This window comes from Octopus sinensis, linkage group LG14, assembly GCF_006345805.1.
Source record: "Octopus sinensis linkage group LG14, ASM634580v1, whole genome shotgun sequence".
In the NCBI taxonomy this organism is placed as follows: domain Eukaryota; kingdom Metazoa; phylum Mollusca; class Cephalopoda; order Octopoda; family Octopodidae; genus Octopus; species Octopus sinensis.
Window position 1 is genome coordinate 18746262 of NC_043010.1, and position 12582 is coordinate 18758843.

The window sequence follows — 12582 nt, forward strand, 5'->3', positions numbered from 1 at the left end:
CAGTTTCTTTAGGTACAAATTTAGGTTTTTCTCTTGCCGCCTATCCCTTTATAAGTGGGCAGAGTGAGTTCCCATAATGAGTTGGAGTCCTCTCCAGTGTCACAACTCCTGAAACTGGAATTACCATTGTTTTGGCAGATTATTTTTGGACTTGGTATTAACTTTTGGATAGAGGGGATGATTAATTAATAAATTAGTTTTCATAATGGAAACGAAACTTACTAATTATTGATGAATTACAACAATAGTCATGGTGATGGCTGTGGTGACAGTGACTAAATTTGAATAAATGTTGAAGGTTGAAGACAACTGAAGATGGTGCTGAGATAAGAACCTAGATGAAATATGCAACAGGGATTGAGGCCAGGTGGGGGTGGGAAATAGTGGAACAAACACCTTGTCTGTCGCAGGGAGATTCCATTATCAAGTTGAGTAGTGGTACCACCCATATAAAGTGTGACATTTTAGGGTGAAAGATCAAAAGCATGAAAATAAATTCATTTTGTATATTTCCTTTGCAAAGAAATGAGGGTAAAAAAATGGCATTATATATATAAAAAAAAAAAATTCACTAAGATATTCTTTCAGTAATTATTGATAATAATAATAATAATGTTTTATTTCCTATGGCTGTTTAATTATTTTTATAGCTAAGGTCAAATGTGGGCATCGTTTACTGAAAAGTTAATTTTGTCAACTGTTAATCAGTTAATTATTTCCTAATGTAGCAGAAGTTATCAATAAACCGTTAACGTTAATTTTTATTATAGAAAAAGAAAAACAGACTATCAGTTTTCGCTCTAAAAACACCTTTAAAAAGTGCCAAAACTATAAAATCCGTTAACTTCAGTTGAATGAAAGTTAACTTCCATTAACTCAAGTTGACTTGATTTAATGGAAGTTAAATGTAAAGGAAGTTAATTAGTCTGATAATAATTTCCAAAGTTAATGAAGAAGTTAAATCAGTAATGAAAATGTTAACTTTAATTAACAATTAACGGTTTGGTTAAGGTGTATGTTGAACAATAATGCAATGTAGTCCTGACTACCTTCCCCTAAGAAATTTGCTTTCATATTTTACCAGCTTCTTCGCCCCCCCCCTCTCATAATTTCAATGTCTTGTTCCCCCACCCCCACCTCCATACTATCTCTTGCACAATGTTTCATAATTTGTTGTTTATCTTTTTTCTTTCGTCACTGCGTTCATGAGGTTCACCCTCCCAAAATAAGACCTCACTGCTTCTTTCTATGTCTTCTTTGGCAGATTCCTTCCACTTGGTTCACTTGGCACTTCTTTATCCAAATGTCCGCCTCCACATGCATTTCATCCATTATATATCTCTCTTTTTTTTTCCCCCCTCTTGCACAAAGCTACATGTGATTCTTTTTATACCGTTTTTCCTCTCTGCTCATTTGTACTTTTGTTGTTAATGTGTACTATTCTTACGCATACAGCATAATATACACGTGTGTGTGTGTGTGTACTTATAAAGGTACTAATTTCCTGTTGTCAAAGAGACAAGTCGTGCACCTCCTTTTATCCTTGGTTTCTGACAACTCTATCTTAACGTATATTTCAAGTGTTCCTTAAAGTGACTCTTGAAGGGTCAGCTGTAGACTAACGACGACTTCTCAGTGACTGGAAGCATTTTGATAACAACTGTATGTACCAATACAACAATGAAATGCATTTTCACAGCTGACCCATGGCTTGGCTTCAAATTTCAGGTTTCTCACATTTCACTTCATCAGGCAGCATTTCACTGAAATGTGGACCATTTTAGGAATAATTCTCTCTTGAGGACTTCATCTTTTGGAAGTCCGTCACACAAAAGAAAACAATCGACACACGAGCACCTACTTTACTGTCAATTGGGTTTCATATAAGAATTTTTGAAAAAATTTTGCAATTCACTTCCCTTTGATTGAAATCAACCCAAGTGTTTCTGATGGTCATTCCGGGTCTTAGGGCTCTTCAAACTCAGCTCTCTAAGTGGCCATTGATTTGTCTTGAAGGACGTGGAACATGCTTGACTTGTCTCTTTCACTAAAAGCCCCTGTGTTTCTCTGTCACCTTCGTTGGTACAGAATGGAAATATTTAGAAACACTATTCCAAGACTATATAGAAAATGGATGGGGCTATATTGGAAAATGCTATCCTTGGAAGGTTTATATATATATATATATATCAATAATAATAATAATAAAAGGATAAAATTTAATTAATTCATTAATTAATCAATCAATTAATTAATAATTTTACCAAGTAGATCGCTACGTTAAAATAACCTTTTTAGGTAAAATTATACTATAAACATAATTAAAATCATAGGTCAGCTAATTGCTTCACCACACACTGAATTTAGAAATAGGAGTTAAAATGCCTTTTCTGCTACCATAAAGATCTCCCAGACAGTAACACTTTTTTACGTAGGCAAAAAGAAAAAAACTAATGAATCCACACGACTCAGATTAGTTACATCTATGGTAGCAGAAAAAGCATTTTAACTCCTATTTCTAAATTTGGTGTGTGGTGAAGCAATTAGCTGACCCCTGATTATAATTATGTTTATAATTATAGAATATTTGTATGTATATGTGTATATATATATATATATATATATATATATATATATATATATATATATATACACACACACACACATGGCATCATGTGTTTATATACCTGCATAAATATATACACCTCACCACACACACACAAATACATCTTTATACAATTTTTAAAAAATAGTTCTTCAAACTGAAACGGTCTGTTTTTCTCTTTAAGTGGTTGCTTGTAAATTGTCTTTGGCATCATAACAATTCGTCACATCTCCTTCTGCCTCCATATTTCATAGATATCTTTGCCTTCAGATGGTGTTTTCCTTTTGTTTGTTTGTTTTTTTTTCTTTATTTTGGTTTTTCTCTTTCTTTACCAAACTTAATCATCATCCAGCGCATGATGAGTGCCACATGGATGGGTGGGTGGGTGGAGGAGTTTGACACAGGTGAATGAATGTCTTTACTACATTTTATCATAATTTTTATTTTAAATTTTTTCTTTCATTATTTTTTCATTTAAAAACACACACATGCATACATACAAATAAAAAAAACATGAACTAAAATTCAAAAAAAAAAAAGCAATCCTCTTTGTGATAAGTCTAACTTTTTTTCTTAATTCAGCTATTTTCTTAGGTTTGTATTCTTGAGCTTTCTTAAAAGCTGTAGTAAAACTTTGAAACAGCTCTACGGTTTTTGTCTTGTTTTTATTTGCACATCAACACGTTTGATCCATTGACCTGTGTCCTGCTAAAGGCATACACGACTGCCTTCATTGTTCACAACTTCTTGCCCACATTCCACTCACTTGTCACTTCCTTGCTGATAGAAATCACTGGTTCTTGACTCAAAGGATCCTTTGAGTCAAGTGTTCATCTCCTTGCTGTTCAATGAAATGCCTTGCAACTGAAAAAGGTGATAATCTGAAGGCTCTATGTCGGGAGAATATGGTGGATGCTGTAGAATTTCCCAAATGTGCTCTTGAATAGCATTCTTGGTCAAATCAGTGATGTGGAGATGAGCATTGCCATATTGCACTGGGTTTTGGACTTTACCCATCAAGTGAGGGTAATGGGCAATGGTATCATGAAAGTACTCCATTTGTGGGGACAGTTTTATTGTGGATTGGCATGAGTCCTTGTGAATGAGTTCATTCTTTCAGCCATCAGGCTGGCCAATTGAACTTTCTCTCTTTGAAGCTTGAAAACCATTTCTGTGCAGTTCTTTCAATAATATTGCCTTCTCCATATACCGTACAAATGTCCTGAGTGACATTGACAGCTTTGGAACTTTGATTCGAGAAACAAACATCAAAAATGCTCTTTTTTTTTTGTTCTACTTGGCATTTTGTCAGGTTTGAAAAGTGGTAAATTTTATTTTAATTTCAGAAATGAAAAACAAAACTTATAGAGGCAGAACAGCTACAAAATAATAAAGGTTTTTCTTTTAACCCCTCCCCCCACAAAATGCTTTTGATAAAAATAACCCTTTTGCATTCACATTACTCTATCAAATGTGATTTGCATTCGAATTAGTCATGCATTACCTTGTAGCATTAAGATTTCAATGATGTGATTGTATATTTTAAAAATGACATTGTAAGGTAAGTGTGAGAGACCAGATCCGGCCAGTTTGAACATAAAACCAGGAGAATATTTTGATGGGATTATGGCCAGTGTAAATGCTCAAGGGTTAATTCAAATAATGTTGGAAAGAAACAAATGAATTTATTCTGATACCTCACTATTTCTTGCCAGCCAGTTCCTGGCAAAACTTTAAATCATGAAGAATATAATAAACCATTTCAAAGGACTCTAGCAAAACAAACTTCTTGAAATAAATAAAAAAAGGAAAATAAGGAAAGCTTCTAACAATGCAGAAAGTTTTACAAAAAAAAAAAAAACCATTTTGAAGGAAGCAGTCAAAGAAATATGTATTTTCATAGATTTTATTTTAAACTGCTCGGTGTTTGGGTTAGTAACTGTTGGTCGTTGTATTTTCACCTGGTGGTGGAAGACGGTGTTGGTGGCGTATGTTATGATGTATTCATAGGAGCCACTGGCTCATCTCTGATCGACAATTGATTTTTCAGCTTGAGGTGGTGGATCAGTATAGCTTCTTTGATATGAAGATTTCCTGTGTTCCTCTCCGAAACTACTATGGAGGCGTCTTTCTCTTTGGTGGTATTTGCAGGAGGAAGACACATCTGTAGTGAAGTACTCCTTCATTTGGATGTGGAGGGTGGTTGGACTGTGATACTGATGTAACAGTTGTATTTGGAGCATCATGTCTGGTATACTATATATGGAAGCACATGTTAGTGTTGTGAATGGGGTAGTGTTCAAGGCTGTTTTTCTGGGCATGACCACCTCATTGATAAGGATGACCCTGAATGGTCCAGTAGGATGTAGAGGCCTTGTAAATGATGGAAGTGGTCTTCTCATTAAAGTGAGGAATCTACAAAAAGCAGGTCTTAGATCCTTCTTGCCATATTCTTTTGGCTTATGTTCATGTATGGAGTTAACAGATGTCGGATATCATCAGTTGGTGTCCAGTACCTTTAGGAACTGAGCAACATGTGTGTCCTGGCTGGTGCTGTCATTGCATCTCTTGTGTAGCTGATCTTAGCCATGATGGGGAGGGCCAATTTGCAATGGACAAAGAGGTCCTGGCAGGCTGATTTTTGGTGGAACACTTGTACCCAACAAGGTTAACTGATAATGGAATACAATGTGCTAAAAAAGCCAATTTAAATACAAATATGCTATCTTGCATCACATAATCCAAGAAATACGGAGATGTGCCACATTATCCATCAAAATATTCTACTACTGAAGCAAAACCTGAGTATGAAAAGCAAAATGTTACCCACTAAAACCACAACACTAACAGTCAAAGTATGGTTGCTCTCACTTGAACTGGCATCAACATTATAAAAGACATGGATAGAATTTTTATTGCCAGATCAAACTCTCGTCCAATTGCAAATGTTGCCTTAATATTCAATTATATGTTGCCTCTGTAATTACTTCAACAATGGCCTGCCTAGTTATACAGATCTTAAACTGGAGAAGTTACCACATGCAACAGTGTTCAGATTGCCATAACTCTGTTTTGAGTGTTGCTCTTTCTAAAGCCAGCAGTGTATGTCACTTTTGGCTTTACTTCCATGAGAAAAGAATTTTCCTGTCTTTCTGAAGAAGCGTTTTTATTATAATTTATTTGTTCACAATGGGTATTTACTTCATCTTCAGTAAGTTCTCATATTTTTGTTATAGTCACCTGTGGCACGTAAAAGCACCCACTACACTCACGGAGTGGTTGGTGTTAGGAAGGGCATCCAGCTGTAGAAACACTGCCAAATCAAGATTGAAGCCTGGTGCAGCCTCCTGGCTTCCCAGACCCCAGTCAAACCGTCCAACCATGCCAACATGGAAAACGGGCGTTAAACGATGGTGTAGTTAAGAGAAAGTAAAAGTTCCCATTATGGCATTCTTTTGTATTAATTGGACTCAGTTGACTGGTGGAGTCTTTGAAACTGCTACATTTGTAGATCGTATCTTCATACTGTGTATTTGAAATGAGATATCTGGTGTGTGGGCTAAATTCTACAGTTTGCATTAAAAGAAAAGAAAGCAGAATGTCTCAACCAAAAGTAATTAAAAAATATCAATTAGATTATGGCTGGGAAATAACTGTTTACTCAACATAACCATCCGTGGCTTATGCTACAGCCTCAAGATAGCTCCAGATCCTGGTGCATTTATTTCCTTACTGTCCCTGGGAAGATCTTCAAACACATCCTTGATCTTGGTGTTGCAGGCAGAGTAGTTGGTGTCTTTCTCAACCATACCCCACACATAGAAAACCATGGGATTACAATCAGGAGACCAGAAATTTGGGGCTAGTGAAGTCAGCAATTCTGCAATGACCACTTCTGACTCTATGGAAGTATGGCAATGAGCCAAATCCTGCTGCCACACATATGGCCTTCCAGCATAACCTTCTGCAGTCAGGGTTGGACCACAGCCTCCATCAGCTTCACATAGCGGTGTGAATTGAGCCTGAGGCTCTGTTACAAAGATGTGAGATGGCATGAGGCCACCCTCACTGGAAACACACTGAAAGACCATCACAGTTTTGGAGGAACTTGCTTTTCTTGATATCTGTGCCATGTCTTAAAGCCTTTATGGTGTCCACAGAGTATTGAGCAGCAGTTACAATGTCAGCATTTGGACCCCCATTGGGAATCATCATAGTACAGGTAACTATTCTCCACTATTCAGGTGGCTTCCAATCCCCAATGTCAGCCAGTTTTTTCTCAACTACAACTTTAATATTTATGCTCCCCAACACCGTTGACTGTTCACTAATACAGTAGGATGTTCCTGAAAAACAGAGATATGTGGAGACATAAAATTCATCAAATTTAACCTGAACAACACACACACACGTGTTTGTGCATATAATAGAAGTGAGTACAGGTTTATATATACAGACATCAGGACTTTATAAACTTTTGAGAGAACACCCAAAATACTTCTTTTTTGAAACAGGATCTTGAAACACATAAATCTATAAATAATGGCACACAAATATTGGGTTGAAAAATCCTTCCAGATAGAAAAAGTTGAAGGCAGCCACATGTCCAGGTTTAAATGTTGTGGAAGTGACCCCCACCTCTGTGTATATTGAATATTAGAGTAGTTTCCCTTTAAATATTTTGAATTCTTTACTAACTTTCAAATCTAAGTTACTGAAACACTCGACATATTTTGGGGAAGAGCTTCGCATCAAGGCCTACAATATGAACATTAAGAATTTCAAAGCTATGGTGAGTGATTTAGAAGCACCATCATATATAGGCTTCTCTTTCTCTCCCTCCCCCCCTCTATCTCTATATATAGTCACCATGATTGACTGCTAAATCCACAAGTTTTTTTCTTCACTTTCTGTTGAAGTGTGTAGGCTTGAAATGTAAAAGACTTTCTCAACTTCTCAAGCATCAAACTAATACACCTGCTTGTTGTTTATAAACCTGTCTTCGTCTTTTGTTTTTCTGTAAATTTCAACTATATAATACTATTCCACAGCCATACCAATAATCCAACATACCTCCATCATCAGCTGCCCATGCATATATCATTATGGTTTCGACACTTGGGCAGTACCATTCAATCTGGTGGTGTCAACAGCACTATTATTTAATATACACAATTACAAAAGAGGTGCTGATAGTTTTATACTTTACGGTACATTGAATTAGCAGATTTATACAACATTTTCTCCTAGTTCAGCCTCCTGGTTTTTAAATACATCTAATGTTATGAACTGAGTCGGAAAGATGGCATGAAGATACATGGCATATTATGCAAATCTGTCAATTTAATGTATCTTGAAACTATTAATAGCTCTTTTGTAATTGTGTGTATTAAATAATATTCATCTCTGACTGAATGGAGTTCTTTTTTTGCTGATCCTACCTATATTGAAACTGTAAACTATGTATGTGTGTGTATATATATATATGTATATATATATACACACACACACATGCACACAATAATTTGATCTCACCAAAGGCCAAGCTGAAAAGCTAAAAAGAACGCTGTTGGTGAATATTAAAAACAAAATATACAAAGAGCTAAGCGAGCAAGAAAAACGCAAACGTATATTTTTAAGAGAAATTAAAAAAACATCATGACACAAACAGAGAGAACCACACTTATGAATATAATATATGCAACTACAGAATCTCCTACTTCCTCTCAATGATCATACGCCCTATAATCCGGATGTCACCTGATGTTTGTGACAGCACGGAAGATCTCCTCAGCAGGATCAACGACTGTAACAACAGTTTGTTTGTGGGCTAAATCTACACACAGTACAATACCTATCCGTACAGGGGATTCTACTAAAAGGGTAGGTTCTACCGATTATGGATTTGATAGGGTTGCCTGGCTTTTCAACAACCTTAATCCGTACTATGTTTACATACATACATAATAATAATAATGATAATAGTAATAATAATGATAATAATAAGTGGGTGTAAACACATGAACAAAATAAGAATAAACAAAAACATATTACACGAACGTATATAAACAGGAGATACAAATATTACAGGCATTCCCCCCCCCACACACACACACTAACTAAACATAGACGCACATAGAGATATACACATGCGCAAATGAAGACATACAAAAGAAATACAAAATGGCTGACGGTTAGTAAGGAGAGACACAAATAAGAAAGAAGAAAACAAAGGACCACTGATGCGGTCACAGGAGTGTGACGAAAGAAGTCTGGCCGAAATAAGATTAAGATTAATGTAAAAAATAAATAACGCTGAAGCAAAGTAACACCAAATATATAGTGTGTGTGTTTTTATTGGCTAAACTGGCAAAATGACCATTCCTAAATACAACAATATATATATATATCATCATCACCATCATTGTTCAACGTCCGTTTTCCATGCTAGCATGGGTTGGACGGTTTGACCGGGGTCTGGGAAGCCAGGAGGCTGCACCAGGCTCCAGTCTGATCTGTCAGTCTTTCTACAGCAGATGCCCTTCCTAACGCCAACCACTCCGCGAATGTAGTGGGTGCTTTTTATGTGCCAGGGGAGGCTGACAGCGTCCATGATTGGTTGGTGCTTTTTACGTGCCACCGGCATATATATATATATATATATATATATATATATGAGGGGTGTATGAAAAGTCTTGAGCCTCAGAAAAACAAAATGTTACAAGACTTCAAGGTTCAAAACTTTTCATACACCCCTCATATGTACAGATAGATTTGTGTGTGTGTGTATATATGAAGTGGTTGGCATTAGGAAAGGCATCCGGCCATAGAAACCATGTCAAATCAGAATGAAATAATCCAACCCATGCCAGCATGGACAACAGACATTAAATGATGATGATGATACATACGTGTGTATATAAACTGTTAATCCCTAAACATCTTTTTCTCTCTCTGTGTTTTTTTTTTCATTCTCTTTCCTTTTTTCCTCTTAATCTTTTCTGTTGAAGAGCCTAGGCTTGAAATGTAAAAGACTTTTCCATTCTTCCCAAGCATTAAACACCTGCTTGTTATTCCTACACTGGTCTTCATTTTTTGCTTTCTGTAAATTTGAACTATAAGTATATATATATAGTTTGATGATGCAAATGATTGGCAGAAGTTTGTGACTCAAGAGCTTAGATAATACAGTTCTATATTTAAGAGATGAGGAATTATTTACATTTGACGGATATTTGTCCTCATCTTGTTTGTTGTTAACACAACGTTTCGGCTGATATACCCTCCAGCCTTCTTCAGGTGTCTTGGGGAAATTTCGAACCTGGGTTCTCATTCCTAAGGTATTTTTTGATGTTATTATTATCTGGCATAGGGGTTAAGAGTATGGGTTACTAACCCCAAGATTCCGAGTTTGATTCCAGGCAGTGGCGTGAATAATAATAATAATAATAACAACAACATCAAAAAATACCTTAGGAATGAGAACCCAGGTTCGAAATTTCCCCAAGACACCTGATGAAAGCTGGAGGGTATATCAGCTGAAACATTGTGTTAACAACAAACAAGATGAGGACAAATATCTGTCAAATGTAAATAATGTCAAGAGCTTGGAGTTGTGCATTGGCGCTTACTACATTGATTTGTGCCAATCCTTGGAACCTCAAGTTACTCTCTAGCTTCTACTGATTATTAATAATGATAATCTTTTCTGATATAGGCAAAAGAACTGAAGTTTTTTGTGAGGGTTGCCAGTCAATTGCCTGCAATGCCCTCTCCTCTCTCAAAGGATCTTTGTTTTGCAAGTTACTTGGTGGCCCTACCAGTTCTGATGCCACATAAAAAGCACCCTGTCTACACACACTGTAAAACGGTTAGTGTTTGGAAGGTGATCCAGCTGTAAAAACCATGTGAAAACAGACACTGAAGCCTGGTGTAATCTTCTGCCTGGTCATCTCCTGTCAAACCATCCAACCCATGCCAGCATGGAAAACAGACGTTAAATGAGGATGATGATAAAATACATCTGTTTTCCGTTTTGGCATGGGTTGGACGGTTTGATAGAGTCCAGTGAGGCCCAGAACCACGTTAAGATCCAGTGTCATTTTTGGTATGATCCCTACAACCGGTTGCTCTTCCCAACACCAACCACTTTCTTATGTGTACTGGTGCTTTATTTTATCAAGCCACTCGCACAAATGTGGTTGCCAAGTAAATTGCAAGATGAGAAAAGAACAAGAAAAAGCCCCCCCCCCCCAACTAAGTAGGGGGAGTATTTAAGAAGGGGTTGGTTTTATGCCATGTGTTGAGAAGCTAAGCTATGATAGAGGGACAAGGAAAGGTGTTTTGGCACAAAGGAGACACACGGCTATCCTGGACGGCAGGAATAGCTAGAAAGAAATATTATAAGTTGGTGTGCTTCGAGGAAAAGTTAGTTCTCGACAGAAGTATTTTCATAAGAAACGAGAAGAACGATGTTGAACTTTTATCACAGCTGTCCAACAAACTTTATATTATAATTTTCCAAGATGGAGCCAGGCAGAAACATGAAACACGCATTTCCTCACGGTACAAAAACTCTTCTTGATTTATACACACACACATCTTTATAAAGACATACATCAGTCAATGTACTCGTCTTTTCTCAGGAAAAAATTATTCCAAAGACAAAATACGAAACAAATGCTACCAAAACAACGACTGCCTCTGTTACAGCACGTGACATTCGGTGTTGTTGTTTTAGTGTCCCCTCTCATTTTTAATCGTCCTCCACACTTTGGATCCCAGAAACTATTTCCAGTGTCTATGTTGCACTTCAAACTAAACTGTCAGTTTGTCCTCTCGTTGCGCTCTTACTTTTCGATGCCTGCTTTGCTTGTAAACAGTTTAGTGTCAAGAAAAACACATCACCGGCTGACTGTCATTGGTTTAACATCAATTTTCTCCAACAGGATCGAAACACGTCCTTTTGCTTTTACATGGAACTGAACTCTCTCCATCATTTCTTTCTTTCGTCTAATTTTTTGGTTCATTTCTGAAGCCGTTGACTATCGGTCATCTTCTACAGCTCAGTTTTAGAAACGAGCTAGCTCCAAATCAAATCTGATAAACTGAAAGCGAAGCTATGAAATGGCGGCCAGTGTCCTTGCTGACCAAATTTGGCCGTTTTTCTTTCACTCTCGTCCAGGTAGGTTGTATGGCTTACTGTGTGAACAGCTATATCGGCAGTGTGGTTTACTGCTCCGGACCATCTATGGAACCAACAATAATCAATCGAGACATTGTCCTCACTGAACAGATCTCGGTGAGACGAAACAGGCTCCATAAAGGTGACGTCGTTGTTTCTGTCTCTCCCGAGAATCCTAAATCGTTCATCTGTAAAAGACTTGTGGCCTTCGAGGGCGACTGCATCTTCAACGACATTGACAACTCTTTCCAGTACGTACCCCGTGGACATGTCTGGTTGGAAGGGGACAACAAGTCAAACTCAAGTGACTCGCGTTTCTACGGACCAGTTCCTTATGGACTGTTGAAGGGCAGAGTATGCCTCAAGATCTGGCCTCTCTTTAAATTCGGCAAGCTACCGTATTGTCCAGACAATATAGACTGATGGAATTGATGGGACATTTTTCTTTATAATCTATCTACCTATCTGTCTGTTTATTATATAAATATATATATATATATATATATATATATATATACAAATTGAGATAGGGGTTGTAAATGCAACCCTATATACATATATATGCATATATATACATATATATATATATATATACTTATATATATATATACTATATATATATATATATATTATATATATATACTTATATATATATATATATACATATATATATATATACTTATATATATACATATATATATATATACTTATATATATATATATATACATATATATATATATATATATATATATATACATATATATATATAATATATATATATATATATACACA

At 36.4% G+C, this 12582-nt stretch overlaps 1 protein-coding gene across 1 annotated transcript; it reads left to right on the forward strand.

The window, feature by feature from the left end:
• Positions 1–11302: 11302 nt before the first annotated feature.
• LOC115218892 (mitochondrial inner membrane protease subunit 1-like) lies at positions 11303–12301 on the forward strand. Its single transcript, XM_029788891.2, has one exon. The coding sequence runs from the start codon at positions 11727–11729 to the stop codon at positions 12210–12212; it is 486 nt and encodes a 161-aa protein (XP_029644751.1). The 5' UTR covers positions 11303–11726; the 3' UTR covers positions 12213–12301.
• Positions 12302–12582: the final 281 nt, after the last annotated feature.

Coding starts and splice junctions, on each gene's coding strand:
- LOC115218892 (XM_029788891.2), top strand. CDS start 11,727: ATGAAATGGCGGCCAGTGTCCTTGCTGACCAAATTTGGCCGTTTTTCT.